Raw genomic sequence first — 26,415 nt, forward strand, 5'->3', positions numbered from 1 at the left:
TGGATAGCATTTTAGTAAGCGCATTTAAAGATGACCAACATTTTAGTAAGCGCATTTAAAGATTACTATCATCTTAGCAAGTGCTTTTTAAAGATGACCAACATTTTAGTAAGCGCATTTAAAGATGACTAGCATCTTAGCGAGTGCTTTTTAAAGATGACTAGCATCTTAGCTAGAACTTTTTAAAGATGACTAGCATCTTAACGAGTGCTTTTTAAAGATGACTAGCATCTTAGCTAGAACTTTTTAAAGATGACTAGCATATTAGCGAGTGCTTTTAAAAGATGACTAGCATATTAGCGAATACTTTTTAAAGATGACTAGTATCTTAACAAGTGCTTTTTAAAGATGACTAGCATATTAGCGAGTGCTTTCTAAATCCTGCAAACAAGCGGCAGGGAACAGGGAGTCATCACTTCTGCTGTGCCCATACCGCGGGTGAACTTGTTTACAAATCGCAACAGGTCCAAAAAAAACAAAGACTGCTGCTCTGGACGCACCACACTGGGGCTCCCCGCCGTCAGTGTGACAGCGACGATGTTGGGCGGAAACCTGCACCACAGAGCCACGTAACCGTGCCAACACCACAACAAACGAGAACCACTTGTGAAAAGCCAATGGAATGCAAGAAGCTGCGGCTGTGACAAGCTAAAGAGGGCTTCAGAGGCCGAGGAATGGAGTTATTCTATCTCTATATCTATATCTATTCTCTCTCTCAGTCACTGCAAAGCAGCTACTTCATCTTTCATAACACCGTATCAAAATACAATCTGAAGCTCAATATCAGGGCTTGGGCAAAATTCACTTTAAAACATTTAAATGTTACATTTTCCTAGCTATGGCCTTGCAGGTCTATAATTATTTAATTATGTATCTCATTTTTAATCATCGTCCTTTACAAGTGGTAAATATGTCTTAAAATAATATCACATCAGCGCTTGTTTTTACAATTTTACTGAAATTTGCTTATGCTGTTTCTCTTGTATAATATATTCCAACTTTTTCAACATTGTGTGTCCTGCAAATAAAATCCACAGTACAGTCACAATAGTCCTGGGATTTGTCACTTGGAATTTGGAAATGCTCCTGAAATGTGATATATAGAGCTTTCCATGTCGCTGATTCTGTGGAAGCACGTTTTTTTTTTTGTTAGTATAATTATGCATATGCAGGTAGAAAGTCAATTAACCTAAAGCTTAAGCTAATTATGATAGCAGAATGCTATCAACCAAACGCGTTCAGTCAGACAGCTGTCCAAATTTTCATCTGCGCGTCATTTGTCTTTTGGTTGAGCATATGGTAGATTTTCATGCCACCAGAAAAAACAGCAAACAGCAGAAAATCATTAAATAAAAAACAACGAGCAGAAACCCAGAAGCGGCTTTTAGCAGCCGTGTCAAACGCAACGCCAGATCCTCGCCCTCTGAAGAAAAATGGAAATTTTGATTTGCGCCACTTAAAAATTTTAACTGATTGTATAACGCGTGCGAAAGGAATTCAGATGTGCAAATAAATTGTTTATATTTGTACGCAAATGAGCCCGGCTGTTTATTATTCGTACGCGTTGTGTAAATAAGATATTTCCTTCGCAGGCTGTTCGCGGGGCTGTTCGCGGTGGCACAACAGGATCCGTCAGCTGAGGCGATCCTTTCCGCGCGGTCGCGATCATTTAAAGGAACCTCCTCAAGGAAAACGCAATTAGCGCAAAAAGACTCGTCGGGGGGGAATGTGCGCCGTTCGTACGCCATCTTAAAGGTAACGGTGAAACAAGGAGGACGGTGGGAAACTCAAAACGAAACGAACAGGGCTCTGAAACAAAAGAACAAAGCCCATAAAAGGTGAAGGCTCAGACGAATATCACAGCAGACCCAATAAAAAAAAACAATCATCCCAAACAAAGGAAGCTGGTTAGAGAAGTTAAACAATACCAGGTCCGTCGGTCTTTTCCAGTATATTTTAATGATCAAAGTCTGATTGCCGCTAAATCTAGAGCCTAATGTAGGAACCGCGATGGCGCTGCCGTGTCAAATTGCTTTGCTGTGGTGTCGCAAGGCGCTCGGATACTCTCTTCTCACCTCTGGGTTATGGGCAGACCGAATCCCCGGGCGATACTTACGAATAGTGCCTCGGATATGAAAAGCAACACATGATGTATTGCGGCTGCTTATGGGGAGTTTAATGATGCCGTGGGGTACGGTGGCAATACCGAGCCGGCTAATCTCAGAGGTGTAGCGGCAGAGCTCCTCATCATTCCTGTTTTAATGGCCGTACCACGGTCTGATGTCACGGAAGCTCGAGAGCGACTGTCCTGCCAGCGCCGAGCGGAAGAGCATCACTGCCGGGAATGATCGAGTACTTACAATGACCGGAACCTTCGGCTGACTGCCGTAACAGACTCGCGGGCGCACCAAGACCAACGCCAGGCCGTTAAGAACAGCTCACAGCACGGTAGCATTACAGCACGTCGGGACTGACCCAGGACCAGTGAATGCAGGGCGAAAGTTTGAGCTAATTATGATAGCAGAATTCCTATCAACCGAACCTTCAATCAGACAGATGTCCATAAATTCATCAACTCAGCCTCATCATTTGTCTTTTGGTTGAGCGTATGGTAGATTTTCATACCATCGGACGAACAGCAAACGGATGAAAATCGTAAACTGAAAGCAATGAGCAGAAATGCAGAAGCAGTTTTACGGGACAGCGTCAAAGACAATTTCATCAGTCTCATCAGACAAAGACTTCGCTCAACAGATCCACTTCACTCTACCCTTAAGCTTCATCTCATCACAATAGGCAATCCAACATGTAAGAACTGGAGAATGAGTGGACCACTCTTTTGTACAGCACAGGCATATTTGGATTTATATAAGACTAATTATTTAGCCGCGAGGCATGATAACCTGTACTGTATTGTAAATATAGTCACAGTTAAGGGGTGCTGGGCATGGAAGTGATTAACATGGTCAATGGTAGGGGCTGTTGGGCCTGGATGAGCCCCATGGTTTGGTATCTGGACCGATGCTGACTGTGGTCTGGCAGTCCCACAGGGCGGCTCATAAACGGTAAAAACGTCTTTGAGGGAGAGAGGGCTTCAGCCGGCCGGGTCGATGGCGTATCCCCGCTCACTACCGACCCCTGCTGGTTGACGGGGAACTTGCGGTTTGGCTGTCGAGCCGAAAAGTCTTACTCAGACTCACGTCTGCTTGAGCCCGACTCGTGAACTGGTGAACTGAGGTGCGATAAGCACTGGCGTGTCTGCTCTCTCCCAAATAAGCAGCGGAGTCTGCGATGAGCACCACAGAGTGAGCTCAACTGGCCATTCCACATCCGGTAGAAAAAGCCTGATATACCACACTTTCTTCAATTTAAAGACAGATAACTTTGAGGGCAACATACTGAGATGTTCATACATAAGCAAAGCAAACTACAGAAAATATACAGCATCTATAGAAGCACCCAAATAGAACAGTATGACTACCGGCTGATTCAAAAAAAGGTTAAATTTGCTTTCTTTTTTTAAATTTTTTTAAATTGCAGTAAACATAATCAGCAGGTTTTCTTGACAAGATATTTAAACACTAATTAGCCTCACTGATGCGCACAGTGAAGAAAGATAAAGATACATCAATCGCATGTGTTATTCCAGCCTACATATTCTAAAAGAGCATCAAACCCCACATACACAATGGAACTGCGAGCAACACCACTCACAAAGATCAACTACTTTACTCACAGAAATATAAGTTAGCGTACGCTATCAGTACCGATTCTGCATTGTTACCGCGTTTGTACAGGACGCTAGCGGTACGGAAAACGTGAGCGTCGCTCCCAATGAACGGGGCGCGCGATTCGGCAGCGGTGAGAGGTTCCGAAGCCGCCGGGAACGCGTTAAACGCGCGGCCCGCTCGCGGTTCTCCGGACGCCGTGTGAAAAGCGCAGCGTAGCGTACCGCCGGCGTGCCCCGCGCTTGATTGATGCGGACGTAACCTCCCGGCATCGGCGGGAAATAAAGTGCTCAGCCTCTCGCGTAATGCGACAGGGACCCCCGACAACACCTCCGTTTCTGACCTCGCGGGCCAAATTGCATTTGCCGAGACGACCGTCACCTCCCAGCACGTCTGACAGACAAATTGATCCGAGCATCGGAAAATAATATGCCCCGGGAAAAAAAATAAAGAAGAAATTTCTCAGGGTGCGATTTCGCGCCTTCTGAATGTTTCATAGGAGAACGTAAGATGAGGAATCGCTTCGGATCGCCCCCCCACCCCCCACCCACCCCCTTATTACGCGCCCCCGATCTTGAGAGCGTCAGGAGCGCACACCGTACTTCAAAATCCGTTGTGAACCAAACGCCTCTGCGTTTTTTCCGGTGTACGCCAAACACAACGCGATGCAGGGTGTCCGAGCGTGTGGACGTATGCGGGCTGGATTACCCTCTACAGCCGACATGAATTCATACGTCTGATGTTGCCTTCGGGCCTGTTTCCTAACATTTGCACGATGTTTATCACCGGAAATATTGCCTGTATCTGTTAAGAGCCAAAATGGCTCTCGTGATTTGATTAGACACTTTGACAGCTGTGTGTAAGGAATGTTCTAGTCAAACGGGCCCACTTTTGTTGTTTTAATAGCAACATTTGTCATTTAAATGGCCGCTTTGTCACTCTACGTGACGACTGAAATGATGACACAGAGGTAAAAAGTGTTTAACCAGTTCTCTCAAGACAGTGCCTGGGCCTTTTGGATATACAGGATATCAGCAATGCAAAATTCATGAAGAAATTATCAACTAATCATAGCTAAATTATTAACACTATTTAATATCATCATAAATTGAAATATCATACAACATTGTTTAATAAACCAAAAACAACGGCACATGTTTGACTGATGTTAGTATACTGGTCAAACATTTTGGTGGTGATTTTTACAACAATGCAAAAAACTGAATAATAAAAAAAATAAATAAATTAATACGTACATTATGAGATTATGGCATATGTCCTTGCCCAACAGTAAAAATGAACGGGAAGTTGTGCTGACAGCCGGGGGGGGGGGGGGGGGGCTGGGGGGGGGGGGGGGGCGGGAATGACGTGCGCTGCAGCCAAAAATTTCACCTTTTCTTTCCTTCCTCAAAAAGAGACACTTTGAATGAACAAACGCAATGGAATAAAAACATTTTAATTACCACCCATTGACAATGAGAATAGAGACGTCGCTTTCATTTTAAACAGCATCCTGTGATAATAGTAACAACTGCGGCACAATTCAGAAGTATGGAGGAAATGTAGGCAAGTTACAAAAAGACAAAATACATTTTATTAAGTTTATATAAAAAAAACTTGACTGAAAAACAGACTGAATCTATTCTGGCCAAAGGACATTGTAGATTGAATTAAGCTGAGAGACCATCTGAAACCACAGCCCCAGTGCAAACATTTTTTTTGCTACAATTTGTAAAAATGTGCAATCCTATAGTAACTGAATAGGCAGCAATGCACAATGGACACTTTCACTTGAAAGCCTGTCCCTTCACCTTATTGTAAGTCCTTTACACCAAGCATTTACTGAGGAAAGACTGCCATACATTCACGGGAAACTGCAAATGATATTCTCATTGCAAAGATTATATTATAACCACACACACACACACGTACACATACAGTACGCACGCACGCACACACGCACATGCACACGCACACACACTCACACGCACGCACACACACACACTTATCTTTTACATGTTATGTACATCGCACACATTCAACAGTGTTAATATTAGGAGCTACTGGTGTTCCGTGACACGGATAATGAAGTAGGCAAACGACCGGGCACCCAAAGCAAACGGAACGCAATAAAGACCCCGGACTGACTGCGTCTCGTCCGCGCGGTCGCGGCGTTCTGCCGAGCTCATTTAGCGAGAGCCGCGGGGAAGCAGACGCGCAATCACAGGGCCAGGGCTGCGACTCCTGACCAGAACATCTCATCACGCTGACCAGAACATCACTCTTACTTCCTATGTTTTTCGCTTTTTATTTTATTGCGGTCAAAAAAAAAAAGACTTATCTACTGAGCTATGAAGCGCCGGCTAGCGCTAAATGGAGACAGATGGATTTAGCTACGACTGGGCGCTAGCCTGGAGCGACAGGAGGTGTGTGGCTAGCCTGTTGTATTAAATTTATTGAAGGCCACATAAAATATCTTGGCAAAATGAAGGATCTTTCCCCTCTACACGGCGTTTAAAATACCCCGGCATATTCAGTACAGTGTTCGTCTTTCTGTGTCACTGTGCTCTTTCAAAGGACCGACAGTGATACTTTAAAAAGTTTGCATCAATAAACAATTCAAGTTTGGTTTTCTCCCTTTTTTTAAAGTTTTATAGACAGCCAGAATTTGATTTCTTCTTGAAATAAATATGGGGAAGTAGTGCTGTCAATGCATTTAAACTGGACTGTTAGGTCTTAATAAATAGCTACATATCATAACAGCTGCTTTTTCCTAATGTCTGTCCCCCCCACTCTAATTGCTGTGGATATCAGCAGAACAAACACGATTTGGTTGGTGTGTGTTTGCATTGCTTTTCATGACTGATGCTTGTCATAGAAGGGGGGGGGGGGGGAACTGTCAGAAGGAAATGAGGTAATCTATCATTTTACGATATGGTCTTTAGAGACTGTTTACTTGAAGATATCGATCACCACCAGCCAAAAATGAGCAGGAACAGTTGGTGAAATAACAGTGATCTGTATATAAGTTTTCTCTGGTAAAAATAGCAGAAACACCATAAGACAGCTGGTAAAATATTCTCTGTTAGAATGGGCTCCCTTCTTTATAAAACTGATCTTTACTGGAGTGCTGAAGTAAACACTTCCCTCTAAACACACTGAAGGTGTATGTAACGGTCAAGACAGAGACAAAGAAAATATATTATTAATGAGGAAAAACAGCCAAGGATAGCCATTGAAAAGTGTACTACTGATTAGGAAGTAAAGGTTCAAGGTTCAAGCAAAGGTTCAACTGAATCTCTCATTTAAAGATGGATTTTGTCAAAGCTAAGCGTTTGACCTTCACACTCTCAGGTCCCATTCATTTTAATGCATTTGTCTTCAGTTTCACAAAGAAATAAATAACAAATGCACATTTTGGTTCTGTAAGGGACAGCGTTCCTCCGTGGATCTCCGTGATCAGACAAATGACCTCCCCCACTACCCCCTTAATCTGAACAGCCAAAAGGCAACCACGAAGTTCACAAGACAGACAGAATAGCAAATCTGTACCAATGACTGTGAATGCTCACAGAATGAGAATATCACAGCTGTAACAGTGACTGTGAATGCTCACAGAATGAGAATATCACAGCTGTAACAGTGACTGTGAATGCCCACAGAATGAGAATATCACAGCTGTAACAGTGACTGTGAATGCTCACAGAATGAGAATATCACAGCTGTAACAGTGACTGTGAATGCCCACAGAATGAGAATATCACAGCTGTAACAGTGACTGTGAATGCCCACAGAATGAGAATATCACAGCTGTAACAGTGACTGTGAATGCCCACAGAATGAGAATATCACAGCTGTAACAGTGACTGTGAATGCCTATAAACAAAGGTTGGATGGGGGGGATAAAGGGTTGTGGGGTTTCACTTAGCAACATAAGTGTACTACACATTTCTAGACAGTGTTACACGAGCATGCATTAAATAAAGAACAAATGGCATTACGCACATTTAAATCTTAAGTTTAAATTCAGACGCATCTTTCTATACGACTTCCATTTTGATACCTGTTTTAAGACCTTTCTAGGGCTTTCTAAGATCACAAAGACAAAAATGTACAGAAACAAATAACATCCATGAAGAATAAGCTTCAAAACACCGAATTTTATCTCATAAAAGTGGACAAATGAGTAGATCATCCTCATCGCTCATTAGACAAAGACTCAAAATGGAAACTCCAGGAAAGAACGGCAGTGTGAGAAAGTGAGTGTTACTGTCTGCATTGCAACTTCCAGCGATGGGACAACCACGATAAAAACAGAACGTTCTTTGCCACTTAACGCCACAATTTTACAACAGCATATGCTGTAAACTGATCCAGCCTACATACGATCCATACGATCCAGCCTACACTCACACACATCTGTGGAGCTCTTTACCAGCTAAACTGTGTCCTGAACGTGTCACCTGCTTCTTAAATTCTTTTAAGCAGGGACAGCATTACACGGCCTATTTCGTTTATTTTACCCCTCGCAGAGCAACACTGTACACGCGACTCATTAAAGCCAACGAACCGGGCGACTAGCAAAACACTGTTTGCGGAAGTGCTCTTCGAGTTTCGAGAGGAGCGTACGAAAGAGGCGTAATTTAGGCCAACACTGATTCAGCGGAACGGAAACGAGTTCTGAAATGGCCGCCCTGAGGACTGAATGTTTTCTGAATCGTGCTGGAATGGCCAAAGAACAATGACTTCTGTCACATCCTGTGGCTGCCGGAAAAACACACAGAGCAAAAGCTAGACTTCTAATGCAATCTAATATACACAATACTAAAGCTATCTATCTATCCATCTATCTCTATCAATCTTTTGTTTTTTTATCCATCGATCCATCCATCTCTATGTATATAATGCTTAAATATAATCTCTCTCTGTATATATATATATATATATACGTTTGGAACACTTTTTTTTATTTGGCTCTGTGCTCCCCAATTTTAGATTCAATACCAAACAATTCACATGTGGACAAAATTCTCAATATTTATTAAAGGGTATTTCTATACACTTCGGTTTCACCATGTAGAAATTACAGCGCCTTTTATGCATAGCCATTTCAGGGCGCCGTAACGTCTGGGACAAATGGCATCACAGGTGTTTCTCATTAATCAGGTGTTCAATTGCCTCCTTGGTGCAGGTGTAAGAGAGCTTTTCAGCAGCTAGTCTTGAGAAAAAATTACCCTTGAATAAAATCTCAGAATGTGCGCTTGTGAATCCTTTTATTACAAGTCAAAACTCTGGCAGTAGTAGTACAGAGCAAAAAAGATTTTTAAAAAAGATGTATTCAATGATCATGAATAAATAGCACAGTCCACAGCTATAAATGCTGTAAATATATTTTGTAGTGCATTATTATTATTATTTTTTTTTGGCTTTTCTTTATATATTACAGGTCTGAGGTGGTGTTACGGTCCATTTTATCCACACAAACCTCACTGCGATTAAAACCTTGTATCATTTACAATTACATTACATTACATTACATTATAGGCATTTAGCTGACGCTCTTATCCAGAGCGACTTACAACAGTGTAACCAAACTCAGGATCAAGTCCACTTAAGTCCATTGAACAAAATGCAGATAAAAAGCCTTTACTATGATAGCATACATTAAGGAGAAACAAGATAGTCTGAACCAAAAATTTTTTTTTTTTTTTTTTTTTTTTTTTTTTTAACGTAGAGTATGAACATCATGCAATTGCTACAGCTGCCAGCCATTTTAAATTGCGAACACTTCATGGAATGATGGTATCGGTAGACACCGCGTAATTCCTGTCCCTATCTGTTTTCTAAATTTAGACACTTTATCATTGAAATGCCAGACAAAAAAAAAAGTAATGTCGTCTGTGTGTTAGTAACACCTAAGCAGCACCTAGCTATGGAGCCCAGTAACCGACATTATGGATGCACCATGTGGAGTGTGGATTGCATAATTGAAATATTTTCAAAAAAGGAAATAAAATAATCTCCTAATTACCAAATTAAAACAAAATGTCTTTGTTAAAATATTTTGCTTTAGAGACCTCTTTACTTTAAAACACAATAACCTGGGAATGAGGGGTATTTATTGAGGGGAGGGGGTGTGGTGGGGGGAGGAGGTCCGTGTCTGACAATTCCAAAGTGATTAATTTGAGTAGATTTCTCCTCATAATGTCAGCCAGAGGACTGACCTTTCACTGAGCTTTACTGCACTTGAAATTCCACATATCTTCACCTTTATATGGGCGGGCTTAAAAAATGAATGCATAAGGGAACCATAGCTGGGGTTGATGCTCCGAACATCATAATTGGGTCAACTTCCTGCGGTCTGTAGAAATGTGCTTCTGCAGCCTTCCTATATTAGCACTATAATTCAGTCCAGAAGTAATAACCATTCACAGGGGCAGAGAAACAGATAAAAATACCCCCATATGAACTGTGTCCAGCAGGACTGCAGCCTCTACAGCGTTTGCCCTAAAGTGTAAAAATAAGGTCTGGCATTTTGATTTTGTAGAAATGCGCACACACACACACACTCACACACTCACACAAACACACACACACTCACACACTCACACACGCACACACTCACACACTCCCGCACTCACTCACACACGCACACACTCACTCACACACGCACACGCACACACACACACACCACACTCACACACACTCACCCAGACACACACACACGCACACTCACACATGCACACACTCACACACACTCACACACACACAGACACACATTCACACACACACAGACACAGACACACACACACACACACACACACTCACAATCACACACACTCACACAGGCACACACACACACACACACACACACACACACACCACACTCACACACACTCACACAGACACACACACACACGCACACTCACACATGCACACACTCACACTCAAACTCACACACATAGACACACACTCACACACATTCACACACACACAGACACACACACACACACACTCACACACTCACACACACACAGACACACACACAGACACACTCACACACACCACACTCACACGCACTCACACACACTCACTCACACACACACAGACACACACACACACACTCACACACACACACACACACACACACACACACACACACACACACGTACACACACACAGACACACATACACACACACACACACACACACACACAGACACGCGCGCACACACACACACACACACACACACACACACACAGACACAGACACGCGCACATGCACACACACAAATATACACACACACGCACAAATACACACACACACACACACACACATAGACACACACACACACGCGCGCACGCACACACACACACAAATACACACACACACACACACACGCAGACACACACACAGACACACGCACACACACATACATATACACATACAATTACACATACACACACACAAACAAATACACACACACACACACAGACACAGACACACACATGCACACACACACGCACACACACACACGCACACGCACACACACACATACATATACACATACAATTACACAATTACACACACACACAGACACGCACACGCACACACACACGCACACACACACAGACACACACACACACCTACACACAGACACACATATACATACATATACACATACACATACAATTACACACACACACACAGACACACACACACATATACATACATATACACATACACATACACACACACGCTTTTAATAAACAAAAGATTAGGAATAGCTATTTGTTATCATTGTTCTTAGGATTGCTAATATTCAACATGGACATCATTTCTCCAGCATCTGTTCCCTTGCATTATGTGGTTAGCCAGCTGTTAAATGTTACCAGGGTCTTGGAAAGATTTGGAGTAGCTGGTGCTTAGACAGGAGATCCTTCTGTAGATTTGCATGCCAGTGTCGGCATTCTTCACCTCTGAACGCAAACGTGTCATTGTAAACACGTTTATTTAGAAACCGCACACTCTCTCGAAACAACATTTTCATTTGACTGGAACCAGATGTCAACAGTTCAGCCATCATAATAATCAAATTCAGTTACTGAAATCAGCCAATTAAAACTGCACTGAAGTAAATTCATAATGAATGTTACTAATAATAAGCACTTACATACATATACATTGTCATTACTGTTTAGAAAACTAGTACAAAAGACTTCTAAATAAAATACTTCCTTTCAGACAAACTATTTAAATAGGTTTTAAAAATTGGATTACGAATTTAACAACATGCATGTCAGATATTACACACCTTTCACTTTCCCTGATTTTCTTATTTCCAGCATAATACCATATGTAGTGATTCATTCACAATTACTGAAAAATAAATGTCTCAACCTCAAGCATTTCCATATTACTGTCTTGCAAATGAATGGTAATAAAGAACCTTGTATCAGCGATTGCTGATGGCAAACAATCTTAAAGTGTTTTTTTACACGATAAACAATTTCTGGTTTATGTTAACATCATCAAGTGCGTTTATTTTGTGAATTAGGAAAAAGTTCCCAGTTCCAAAAGGCATCACATATAGCATATTAATCGGAGAAATGATCTAACTCAGGCAAATTATTGAAATCTATTTGCATTTACTTACTGAACCTTAACGCAGAAATTAAAGCGTGTTCAGTAACAGGCAAGGAAATGAGGTGCAGACCGGTGGGGCATGGTTAAGGGAGACCGCGAGGATCCAAACTCTATATCATTAATTTCTCCACTTCCCCTCATTAACAAGTTAAACGTTTTCACTGCTTGATAAAACTGAATAAACAGAGAAATCGCGCAAGCGGACTTGTTCACACTGTAGTACAAGGACATTAATGTGTTTACATAAATTAAAGAGCTCGCCATACGTTTTAAAACAGCGAGAGGCAAATGTTAAAGATATTTCTGTGCGAGAAGCAATCTGTTTGAAGTATTGAGTCTTATCGGTGCGTTTACTTTCTCCGCTAATATGCAGATGAGTTCATATACATTTCTTTCTATTTTAAATGTGCCGAATTGTAATATTTGGGATAATTAAGCGGTCAGTGGGTTTGATTCTGTGGCATCATTTCAAATTAATGAGATCTTGAAAATGAAGTGTTCATGCCAATGCCCACAACATCAATACATCAAAAATTAAAAAGCGATTAAATAATGAAAATACGATAAAGGAAGTAATAACAAGACCAGGTCGAAACCTAGTATATGGCTGAACTTCATCTGGCCGACCAATGGTGTAACTTCATCACTCAGTCACTCAGTCACAGACATACGCGTTTGTAGGGCTGGCCCCGCTGTTGCGGTCCAGACAAAAATTCAGACATGAAACAGCAGGCCCACGCAAAACTGAAACGGAAGCCATCTCAAGAAGTTTGGCGGCCTGATTTCACGTCACACATCCATCGCCGTGAGCGTGAACGCTGCATCTCGGCAGCACCCCCATTGCAGCGTTTCTCAACCGGTGTGCGGTGCGAAAAATCCTTTTAAAAAGGGAATTTTCAAAAACTTGAATCAACAAATCCCATTCACAAAAGCCAAAATGAATGTGATCAAAATATCACTCAGCCTAATTAAAACTCAGAAAGAGCGTTTAGGCATGCTCTTGACACGCCACATCAACGTCGGGTATGTCGCTGGCTTTTGACAGCGGTGCGCCACGAGATTCGGTAAATCTGGAAAGTGTACCGTGGAAGGAGAACGCTCGGGAAACGCCACCCTAAAGCACAGACTCTGCGCCAATAATGCTTTACGTTTCGGTGTTTTCCGTCCTGCCCTGCGGCGACTGTAAATGAGCCTCTTCAGGGTCCCGACCCAGGGAGAGGACAGCCCTCTCAGACGGACTCATTTCCCAGCCTCTCAGCACGCTGTCAATCACAGGACGGGATTCCCCGCATCGTCAAACACGGCGGCGCGGGGGCGTTTCCCACGGAGGCCCGCCGTCCCCTCCCGCCAGCAGAGAGGAGGACTGTGGGACTGTTAAAGGTGCTACGCGGTTCAGGACCACAGCGGACGATTTTTATTTCATTTATTTGATTTCTCCCTTGTAATAGCCTACGTGAATTGGACTGATTTCACGTCTCGCGATTATCTGTGCCGCACTGATACCGTGTGAGCTAATGGGCGGAGGAAGGCGGATCGCCGATGGACAGCCGCTCCTTTCTCTCCGCCGGTGTTTTCCTCTTTAACTGACCGTCAGACACACTTGACCAATATCGCCGCTGATGCACGCGCCACGGAGCAGCTCAGACTGGCCGTTCTATGGAGACCCAATAAAGGTTCCTCCACAGTGATCGCACCACTTCTGAAGTGGTGAAAAGGGGGAAAAAATGGCTCCAAAAAATGCTGCCTTCAATATTTGTAGATACAGGATTCGGTTGTTCAATTTTACTGGCATATTAAGTGCAACACAAATTTTATGGTTGTGTTTCCTTCGGAATATTGATCTCTATGCCTTCTGGGATGAAGTTCAACATTGGTTGACTATTGAGAGAATTGACACTACCCAATATTTTCAAATGTTGCTAGCCAGGCAAATGTGGCAGCAGTGCCAAACTTGGATGATCTTTGTGAAAACACATAAATTTCATGCCTTTTGAAAATAATATAAGTCTACCTTTCTCATGAGCAAATACCACAGGCAAGGAACCAGCAGTAACATAGTGAACATCATGAGTATTTAACCTCTGTACACTGGTATTGCTGCTCTCAACATTCACCAGGCCAAGTTATTAATATTGTATTCATATTAATATACACTCCCACGCAGTAAATACACCCAATTATTACACATATGAATGTAAAAGTAAATACATAAATACTGTGTAATTATTCACACTGTATTGATGCAGTGGGTCAGAGTGAGTCTTTTGGAGAAAAAGGAGGTCTGTGTTCATTCTGTAGGACGTCAAAGTCAAGTTCCTGACACTGGCTGTTAGCACAGTCAAATTTCTGATTTTGTGCTCAACTCTGCCTGTGCTACTCTGCGCTGGTGGCAGTGTTCATGGGTTGGTTGGGGGCCAGTGGAGGGGGGAGAGATTGGGATGAAAAAAAAATTTCATTGCATGATGAGAAATGTTCTACTTCAGTGCTTCTACAGATTCCACACTTTCATTAATCAGATCGTCACGGTGACGATGGCGGCGGATTCTCCGCGCCTACCTTTTGGCGGGCGGGCCTTCCGTCAGGATCTGGATGCCGTGCACGCCGAGTTCGCATCCCGCCACTCGGATCCTTCCCAGGGGGCTTCGCAGCGTGACCGCAGTCATCCCGCACTCTCCGCCCTGGCCGGAGGAACACAACACAGCGCGATGAGCGAGGGGAGAGGGGAGGCCGTCCCATACCAGCGCCATCTTAAATAAACAGAGCACCGACCTCACAGGCAGGGCGGGCAGATTCAGCACCGAGATGTTACTGTAACACAGGCCAAAATTACTGTAATTATCAGCAGAGCTGTTACTGTAACACAGGGGGCAAAATTACTGTAATTATCAGCAGAGCTGTTACTGTAACACAGGGGGCAAAATTACTTTAATTATCTGTAGAGCTGTTACTGTAACACAGGCCAAAATTACTGTAATTATCAGCAGAGCTGTTACTGTAACACAGGGGGCAAAATTACTGTAATTATCTGTAGAGCTGTTACTGTAACACAGGCCAAAATTACTGTAATTATCTGCAGAGCTGTTACTGTAACACGGGGCAAAATTACTGTAATTATCTGCAGAGCTGTTACTGTAACACGGGGCAAAATTACTGTAATTATCTGCAGAGCTGTTACTGTAACACAGGGGGCAAAATTACTGTAATTATCTGTAGAGCTGTTACTGTAACACAGGCCAAAATTACTGTAATTATCAGCAGAGCTGTTACTGTAACACAGGGGGTAAAATTACTGTAATTATCAGCAGAGCTGTTACTGTAACACAGGGGGCAAAATTACTGTAATTATCTGTAGAGCTGTTACTGTAACACAGGCCAAAATTACTGTAATTATCAGCAGAGCTGTTACTGTAACACAGGGGGCAAAATTACTGTAATTATCTGTAGAGCTGTTACTGTAACACAGGCCAAAATTACTGTAATTATCTGCAGAGCTGTTACTGTAACACGGGGCAAAATTACTGTAATTATCTGCAGAGCTGTTACTGTAACACGGGGCAAAATTACTGTAATTATCTGCAGAGCTGTTACTGTAACACAGGGGGCAAAATTACTGTAATTATCTGTAGAGCTGTTACTGTAACACAGGCCAAAATTACTGTAATTATCAGCAGAGCTGTTACTGTAACACAGGGGGCAAAATTACTGTAATTATCTGTAGAGCTGTTACTGTAACACAGGCCAAAATTACTGTAATTATCTGCAGAGCTGTTACTGTAACACGGGGCAAAATTACTGTAATTATCTGCAGAGCTGTTACTGTAACACGGGGCAAAATTACTGTAATTATCTGCAGAGCTGTTACTGTAACACAGGGGGCAAAATTACTGTAATTATCTGTAGAGCTGTTACTGTAACACAGGCCAAAATTACTGTAATTATCTGTAGAGCTGTTACTGTAACAGGGGGCAAAATTACTGTAATTATCTGCAGAGCTGTTACTGTAACACAGGCCAAAATTACTGTAATTATCTGTAGAGCTGTTACTGTAACACAGGCCAAAATTACTGTAATTATCAGCAGAGCTGTTACTGTAACACAGGCCAAAATTACTGTAATTATCTGTAGAGCTGTTACTGTAACACAGGCCAAAATTACTGTAATTATCAGCAGAACTGTTACTGTAACACAGGCCAAAATTACTGTAATTATCAGCAGAACTGTTACTGTAACACAGGCCCAAATTACTGTAATTATCTGACGAGCTGTTACTGTAACACAGGCCAAAATTACTGTAATTATCTGCAGAGCTGTTACTGTAACGGGGGCAAAATTACTGTAATTATCTGTAGAGCTGTTGCTAACACAGGCCAAAATTACTGTAATTATCTGCAGAGCTGTTACTGTAACACAGGCCAAAATTACTGTAATTATCTGCAGAGCTGTTACTGTAACAGGGGGTAAAATTACTGTAATTATCTGTAGAGCCGTTACTGTAACACAGGCTAAAATTACTGTAATTATCAGCAGAGCTGTTACTGTAACAGGGCAAAATTACTGTAATTATCTGCAGAGCTGTTACTGTAACACAGGCTAAAATTACTGTAATTATCAGCAGAGCTGTTACTGTAACACAGGCCAAAATTACTGTAATTATCAGCAGAGCTGTTACTGTAACACAGGCTAAAATTACTGTAATTATCTGCAGAGCTGTTACTGTAACACAGGCCAAAATTACTGTAATTATCAGCAGAACTGTTACTGTAACAGGGGGCGAAATTACTGTAATTATCTGTAGAGCTGTTACTGTAACACAGGCCAAAATTACTGTAATTATCAGCAGAGCTGTTACTGTAACACAGGGGGCAAAATTACTGTAATTATCTGCAGAGCTGTTACTGTACCACAGGCCAAAATTACTGTAATTATCTGCAGAGCTGTTACTGTAACAGGGGGTAAAATTACTGTAATTATCTGTAGAGCTGTTACTGTAACACAGGCTAAAATTACTGTAATTATCTGCAGAGCTGTTACTGTAACAGGGCAAAATTACTGTAATTATCTGCAGAGCTGTTACTGTAACACAGGCTAAAATGACTGTAATTATCAGCAGAGCTGTTACTGTAACAGGGCAAAATTACTGTAATTATCAGCAGAGCTGTTACTGTAACACAGGCCAAAATTACTGTAATTATCTGCAGAGCTGTTACTGTAACGGGGCAAAATTACTGTCATTATCTGCAGAGCTGTTACTGTAACACAGGCCAAAATTACTGTAATTATCTGCAGAGCTGTTACTGTAACAGGGGGCAAAATTACTGTAATTATCTGCAGATTTGTTACTGTAACAGGGCAAAATTACTGTAATTATCTGCAGAGCTGTTACTGTAACACAGGCTAAAATTACTGTAATTATCAGCAGAGCTGTTACTGTAACAGGGGGCCAAATTTACTGTAATTATCTGCAGAGCTATTACTGTAACACAGGCTAAAGTTACTGTAATTATCAGCAGAGCTGTTACTGTAACAGGGCAAAATTACTGTAATTATCTGCAGAGCTGTTACTGTAACACAGGCCAAAATTACTGTAATTATCTGCAGAGCTGTTACTGTAACACAGGCTAAAGTTACTGTAATTATCAGCAGAGCTGTTACTGTAACAGGGCAAAATTACTGTAATTATCTGCAGAGCTGTTACTGTAACACAGGCCAAAAGCAGTGCATGAGAAACAAATGAAATAACTCGCAATTACAGTAATTGTGGTACAAAATCTGGGCTCTGCCTGCTGGGTAATGCATACAGTAGCATGTCAAGTTCATGTATTTTTGACCTGTTTGGCCTTCCATACTAGGAAAGGAGGCAAGGGAAGGAAGCGAGGAAGGATAAAAGAAGCGACTGGAATGAGCCCAAAATGTCTGCCTTTGAAGCTTCTGAGCGATCACAAATTTTGTACTGCAATATGAAAATCTTTTAATTTTTTGAGAAGATTGCTTGTCTGGGCTCTCTTGAATCAACAGCAGAGCTTACAGCAATGACCATGGCTGGCAAGTACAACTGGGCATTCCAAATTTGAATAAGGCATTCCTGAATAAATCAAAATAGTAATGTGAAAGAATATCAAGATGAGCCACCCAGCCCAGTGCTGATCACGATGTTGGTTACAGGCAAATGGGTTTAGCCACTGCCAATAACGCTAGCATCTCAAAACTTCTGCACGCGCGGCATCAACTTCAAAATTGTCTTCTTCTTCCGTGCAGTAAAAGGCCATCCATCTCACAAAATCATTTTATTGACTTAATCATTAAATTGAAGCGGCCATATTTTTTTGTCTATCTACAAAAGGATAATTCAGTAAACCTACATAGCCCATAAATCTTTCCACATTTTTTTTTTTTGTACTGTAGTATATTTCACGAAAGGGGGAAAAAAAACACGAGGAGTCATTTCCCCCCAGCCTGGCGAACGATTCCCCCGACAACGCCGCGTTATCTCCAGCACGCCGTTTCTGGTCGGTGCTCGGGATGTGTTTTCCAGCGCTGAAACCGTTCCACGGGGTGCCGCTCCTTTGGGATTCGGTGTTCCGGGTCTTCACAGCAGCAATAATGCACAGCTTCTTTGATGACCAAAAATAGATGCTGGCAATAATCAGACCACATATTCTTTGTTTTGTTCTGTTTTTTTTGCACACAGGAGACTGTTTTCTGAAAAGCACTTAGTAAAGTTTTTATTAATTTAATTTTTTGAAAGAATATATGTTTTAAAGTTTGCAGACTTCTTTAATTTTGTAATTTTTTTATATGACAAAGAATCGGGTCATTTCTACACTGATATTCAGTATTTTAGATTCAACTTTTTTAAAAACTGAAATTAAATTGCAAACTTATCCAGTTTGGTATGAAGTCCATATGTATGCGCAGTTCGTCACTTTTGTGAAGGCATGACAGCTGGGGCAAAGCACACCAGGGTCAAATACATATTTGTTTCGGATTCAAACACTTTTCTATGCTTTACTTGTCTGGTGTATTGGAACCAATTAAATACTCTCAAAAAGTGCAAACCCTGCCTTCTGGTCATACTGGCAGGCTCAATTACACCAGGCAAAATCAACAGAGCACAGAAAAGTATTTTAATCCAAAACAAATACGTATTTGACCCAGGTCTGGAGCCAAGTCACGTACAAACACAGAAACATTCCAAATAAACATCTGGATGTGTTCCACTTCTGTTGTAAGGAAAATTAAGGACGTTTGATTGGAAGTTAAACTACTTTTTTGTTATATTCTTAACACTATGCATTTACGTACAGGAAAGCTTGTGCCAAGCCTAGCGGGTAGTCTGATCTCAGTGGAAACATTGCTAATGAGAAACAAAAACAAATAATAAAAAATAAAAATAACATCACAAAAAACAAAGCATTTAAAATACCAACAAACAAAAAAACCCAACAAAAAAAAAAAAACAGCACACACTAACATTAGAATTCAACAAGCCAAAACAAACAGGAACAATTCCAATTCTCTGGGGGTATTTGGTATTTGGAGTAAGAGGTACAAATTACAGCTTGTCTGCGCATTGGCAGATATACGGTATAATAATGTATCTCGGCTGTTGGGTGGGGTTCCAGATCTGAGAGCGCCCCCTCTGGGAGGTACGAGCGGTGCGCGCCATGCTCATCGCGGTGCTCAGAGCGGACGAGCGTCGGCCTCCCCGCTTCCCCCGCCCCCGCATCCAACGCCCCCCCCACCCCCACCGCACTGCTCCGGCCCACTGGACCCCAGAGCACGCAGAAGGGCTGCCACACTATCCCAGCATGCAGCTGTGAGTGAGTGAGCCTGTTCTGAGATACAGCCGCTGACGAAGGGGGGGGGTGGGAGGGAGAGGAAAGGGAGGGAGGGGGGGGGGTGGGGGGCGAGATGTTGCTGCAAGTAGATAATATTAAAGAAAAAAAAAAACATGAAAATAAAGTTTTTTGTGGGGTCGAGAAATTAAATCTAAATTGGAGTTGGCTGCACTGAATATGCGTTATCTAACAGACTAAAGTGTGTGTGTGTGTGTGTGTGTGCGTGTGCGTGTGGGGGGAGGGTTTAACACCATAACATAGTATCTTCATAAGCACTGCATGGACATTCATAAAGGCTTCTGTGAATAATCACAGACATATGGTGTGTGTCACTGGGTATGTCTTGATTTCGTCATCTGCTCAAACAGTGAAGACAAAACTTGACTTATGCAGTTATTTAGCATGAGCACTAAACATAAGCATGCATGTCCTTTGTGGGAAAAATAAATTGGCATGATCTCATTTTCACACTCACCAGCAAAGAACGTTGTTCTGAACGTTGATGTGGCATTGGTGTCATGTTCTTATATATTTGAGTGTGTAATTATAGCTTGGACAAGATAAAAGTAATACAAATGTGGGTTTTTATTCTCACCTGAAAAACATCATAGACCAGTCACTGAATTTCATACTGCTATGTTTTTATATGTGAGTGTACTTGCATGCGCAGAACCAAGATTATTGCTACGGTACTTTCCCCCAATAGCAATTCTGTCACAAGCGACAGCATTGTCTTTGCTTTAGTTGCAAAAATTTAAATGAAATAGTATTGGAAAGAATAGCATGCCTGATCTGTTCCAACAGCAGTGAGATCAGAAATGAACACACTAGTAAGCTTGCTGTACATAAGAATGTCACAATAATGTCAGCAAATAAACTTCAACAAGCTGTAATAAATAGAAATTTCACCCCAGAGATTAAAAATGATTGGATTAAAATGGTATGGTTTCCTGAATGCAATCGGCATGTTGTTACTAAAACAACCTCCATTTTGTTTTTCTTCTCTTTACAAAGCCACTGACCATTGAAATTCTTTGAAACTTAATTTTATGTATTTTGGTCAAAAAGTAATTGCTTCTGTTTTAGACATTCCCCACAGATTACTGAGTACACTGACGAATGTTTATTTAGAGCAGCCAAATATTCGTTTCTGAAATCCGGTGGCTCCCTTGTTTTTACACTAATGGTTAGCGGGGACGTTTCCACCGCTGCGTTTTTCTCGCGCGGTTCTTCCTGCGGACACCGCCGCACGCGGCTCCAGGAACCGCGGCCTCGTTACGTCCTGTCCGCGGAAACTAGAGCGCCACCGTTAGCCAGCGGAATCAGGCCCGACCCGTCATTAATAACAAACGAGCATCAAAGAGGCGTTCGCAGTCAGGGCTGTGCTTGGGGGGGGGGGGGGGGGCGGGGGGGGGGGGGGGGGGGGGGGGGGGTGTGCGTGGATGATTTATGACTCTGTGAACATTTCAGGAGCCCAACTTTCCGGGCGATCTCCCACCGCTCGACTCGGGGAGTTCCCCAACAACATCGTGCCGATGGCCTAGATCAGCTGCAGTCGCCCCCATGGAGGGGGAGGGGGGGGGCAAAGTGGGGATGCTGGTACGAACTGAGGTCTTTTTAAATCCAACGAAAACCGATTAAACCCACATAACACGGAAAACGAATTTTAACTTTGCCCACGTGCACACAAACGCAGGGAATGTTCCTTTCGAGAAGAAGAAACACTATTTAGCTCGTTAATAACGGTTTCCAAATTCCCGTCTCAACCCTCAGGAATGCCTTTAGCACACAAACCTCTGCACCCCCCCCCCCCCCCCCCCCCCAGGGGCCCAAACCCCATGTTTGGAAAATGCACACTCCATTCTTAAAGAACATTTCAAATTCCACTCCTGCTCGCAAGCTTTTCCAGATTTACCCCAAAACCTCAAATATATCTGCGACAGTAAAGCCACATCAAGACAAATGAATTAGAATAACACTGTCAGTTACACTTATTTATATTTTTCAGTTGACTGGTAAACAATTGGAGAGCCGAAAATACAGTTGTTTATACAAGTGCTCACTGGCATCCTATATATCTTAATATATACTTATATATATATATAGATAGATAGATATATGATGTCTGATTTATGTTTTGGCAACTGTATTTTCATTTATACTGGTTAGTTATTATGAGTTCATGCAACAATAACCCTGCAGCAAGAATTTAAAACCTGGTTTAGCATTTCATTTGGTCCCTGTAATTCAGTTCAGAGAAATCATTTAGCAGTGGATTTGTTTATCATTTCAATTTTGGCTCCAGGAAAATGCACATATCTTAGGAAAATATAATGCTTGGAAAGTTATCCTGGTCATTAGTTATTACTGTAAATATGTCTCCTGTCCCTCATGTGGCACGGAGTAATATTATGAACAGTCCAACTGTCAAACTGGGAAAATGTGTGACACACACTTCAGCAACACAGTGTGCTTTTCAGCATACTGCAGACTGGTGCACTTTCAAGTGCTTTAACTGCTAAATTGCTGTTCTACTCAAGTAACATCAAAACCCAATATACCCTGTGGCTCTCCATGACCAGGAGTGAGGACCACAGGCTCAAAGACATGCTTTTCATAGCATTTCAACTTCCATCCATGTTCACCTTTCTTCCTGACTCTGTCCATATTAGACTAATTGTTTTTTTTAAATATAAATTTCTCAATTATAAACTCAATTGTACAATTAGCCACTTCAGTGTGCCAATGGAGTGCCTACGGGGACCCCTGGAGGATAATCACTGAAATGCAAGTTTAAATCTCTGCAGGTCACATGGTGGAGACAAACTGGTGGCCCAACTCATAAGGTTTCCCTTGTAATGTGAGACCTACAATCAATTCCACAGCAAAGGTGATGCACAAACTAACCCAACAAAAGACAACATAATTATCAACAACACAAACATAAACAAATGCAGGGCACTTAATGCAGCACTGATAATTATGAATATCGCTGCAACATAATTCCGAGTCACGTCAAGGAAATATCAAACACTATCACATTAAACCAACAACTTGCATCCCAGAAAGAATAACACAAACTTGGTTTTTTCTGGAAGCTTCTCATAGTAAGACCTCCAGTTGATACCTGCACCAGTTTGCGTTTCGACAGATAATAGCCTACTTACATTTTGCGCTAACTCAACCGTGGTGTCTTAATGGGGAAATGACATACAAAAGCTTAGGGCTGCTTATGTAGTCAACTGTGTAATAAATAGGCCTAAAACATAAATAAATGGGGGAGACAGTGGGCAGGGCTCGGTGTAAATCACTACCCCCTCCCACCCCCCACACCCCCCCCCCCCCGGGCGAGTGGTCCCCGCGCAATACCGGTCGCTAACAGCGTCGCTAGCAGGAACGTGCGTCCCAGCCATCAATCACCGCTCCAAGAGAAAAACCCGCTCTCTCGAAAAACGGGACGGATGAACAGCCACCGAAACACAGAGACTGAACACCACCACGACTCCTCCCCTGCACTCCAATATTAACGGAGCAGCTAACCTCGACATTTAGCTCTTTAGCACAGAACTGCATAATATTATTGTTCTATAGAGCTAACTAAACTCACTATATGTGCAAAACACAGAGACTGAACACCACCACGACTCCTCCCCTGCACTCCAATATTAACGGATCAGCTAACCTCGACATTTAGCTCTTTAGGACAGAAATGCACAATATTATTGTTCTATAGAGTAAACTAAACTCGCTATATGCGCAAAATACTGCATTAAGCAGATCCGACTGGATTTTTTTTTTTCTGTAAGGGATAAAGAAGGACCAGACCGCTGGCACCTGGTGCCTTTTTGAATGTACTGTTTTTTGAATCGGCAGGATAACTCATCACACTGAATTCTTCACATTCATTCCTGTAGCAGTTAAACTTAGATTTATAACCCGCCATCTTCTATGTACAACTCCGTTTCCCAACAACCAGACGCATGTGAAGAAACAACAGAACTGATTCATCACAAAAGTAATAAACAGGTTAATTAATGTATGTTTTTTTATAGGTTTTGGTTCAAGGCTGATGTATGGGTTTTGGTTCAAGGTTGACCATTTAAGTGGTAAGGAACAACTTCAAATGTACTCTCTTATATATTTACGATTCAATGTGGAATATAGATAACTTTCAGCATGCCTCAGCGGAAACTTTTCTGGCTCTGACTTACTGGTTTACATAATGAGGACTTACGCTTGGCAAAAATTATCATACGCAATAATACATTCTTCTCTACCGGTTACCAGAACTATAGCCAACCTTAAGTCTGTGAAACTGTCAAACAGCCACAAATGGTCATGATTTAAATAATCACACACGCGTTGAATTGTAACCTTAAAACTTGTGTGATGTGCAGATCAAATTAAAGGAGACACTGAAACAGGAAAAATAAAAATATAATACCCTATATAACCACATACCAACTCCATTTTGTAAAAACCAAAATATCTGTGAAGGCCCTAGGGTAAGTCTTTTGGTAATGTTTTACTGTGTGCTGCAATTATGTTTATTTTTCAGTGCACACATACAGCACTCAAATACCTTTTAATAAGGAAAGAATGATACTGCTCTTCTGTGGTTAATTAAGTGAATAATACATTTTTACATATAATGAGTAGCTTCAAATATAAATTCCAACTAAAAATAGGAAACATTCTTCCATTCATCCCCACAAACAAATCAAACAAACACACACACAACAGGAGGAATAAATGTGAATACAGTCTAAACTATACTCATGTTTAACCAGTGTTCTATTTCAAAACAAATTTTCCTGACAGGTTCTGATGTGCATTCGAGGTTTAAAAACCTGTAGGAAACTACCCGCACTGCTTTCTTTTTGTCTGATCTTATCCCTGCATCTGATATATTTTAAGGTCATCCTTAAAAGAATATTAACAATAATGTAAAGCCAACATACAGTATATTCCACTTACAGTAGAGGTTTCAGTCATTTTTGTGGTTTTCTGCTTAACTTACTAATGAAGAAATACAACTCAATGTTATGAAATGCCCTGTAAGTTATATAAGAGTTATGCTGTATGCGAAGTGAGTTTAACATCGACAAACTGACATCTAACAAAACAAAGTAAAACGCATCCCTCTATTTCATACTTAAAATAAAATTTGTATGTCAGCGTCAGTATATCAATATGTATATTTGTATGTTTTTATACGTCTTCAAGAACTGTGTCCACAAGTCCTGGAATAACAACTCTGAAACAGATCTAATTATTATTTACGGAATTATTTACAGAAGGTCAAGAAGGAACTACCCTCCAAAACCCAAGAATTGGGTGCCGTCCTATTTAATCTCAATAGTGGGAATGACAGATACGTGATGGGGAAAGTTCCACTGATGGCCGTGCTCAACTCCGACAGAGCTGACAGGATTTCGAGAGTGGCATCAATCATGTGATCCTTTTTCCAAACAATAGCTGTCATATTCAGGGAGGGGGGGTTGGGTGGGGAGGCCTCCAAACTACTGTATGTGTGAACTCATTTGTGATGTTACTTGTTTTGTTTTTTTTCACAAGCTATCGAATGAAAATAAATTCTCAGGTCCACTCACTTTCTCACTGAGTCCGGATTCCATGGTTGCTTAGAGAATTGCACCTAGAGGAGAGAAAATGAGAGAAGGCTTAAAGAAGGACAGTGATTTGTTTCCAAATGCGGTAAGAACGACAGAGGAAAGAAATCTATGCCCCAGGGTACCTCGGTAAAAAAAAAAAAAAAAATTAAAATAAAAATATCATTTTTCTGCCAAACAGGAAATGAGTTCGGCGGGTCAGCCGTCATCTGCGCGGAGTTGCAGGCAGCAGACGACGTGGCGACCGCGTCTCTCATCGCCTCGCGCGCAGCACTTTGATACGCAACAGGATAGACGCGGCAGTAAAACGGCTCCCATGGCCGGCGCAAATAACACGCGGGGACGGACAAAAAACGGCTTTGTTCTCGATGGCTGTCGGATAGGTTTTAAATAACCTTTATGCCTCAGAAAACGCAAGCCCACTTTCCTTCCTCTGAACGTTCAAGGATGCTGGAGTTGAAGGACATCACTCTTTGTTACAACAGCACCCCTCGGAGACTAAACGCTTATTACTGTGCATACAAAGGCCGTATTTAAAACAAGTCATGGTGTTGTGCATAAGATCATATTTAC

General features: G+C 41.8%; 1 protein-coding gene across 2 annotated transcripts in view; it reads right to left on the minus strand.

Moving 5' to 3' along the window:
* The window catches only part of mgmt (O-6-methylguanine-DNA methyltransferase), a 69,255-nt gene that overhangs the window by 41,486 nt on the left and 1,354 nt on the right, over window positions 1–26,415 (minus strand). For both annotated transcript variants that reach the window (XM_035401138.1, XM_035401137.1), the window contains exons 2-3: window positions 25,825–25,868; window positions 14,931–15,052 (exon numbers count right to left, since the gene is read on the minus strand). In XM_035401138.1, coding sequence (XP_035257029.1) covers window positions 14,931–15,052; window positions 25,825–25,848 — 146 coding nt within the window. In that variant the 5' untranslated portion in view covers window positions 25,849–25,868. The remainder of the gene's footprint in view (window positions 1–14,930; window positions 15,053–25,824; window positions 25,869–26,415) is intronic.

The sequence above is a fragment of the Anguilla anguilla genome, chromosome 18 (genome assembly GCF_013347855.1).
Source record: "Anguilla anguilla isolate fAngAng1 chromosome 18, fAngAng1.pri, whole genome shotgun sequence".
Classification (NCBI taxonomy): Eukaryota; Metazoa; Chordata; class Actinopteri; order Anguilliformes; family Anguillidae; genus Anguilla; species Anguilla anguilla.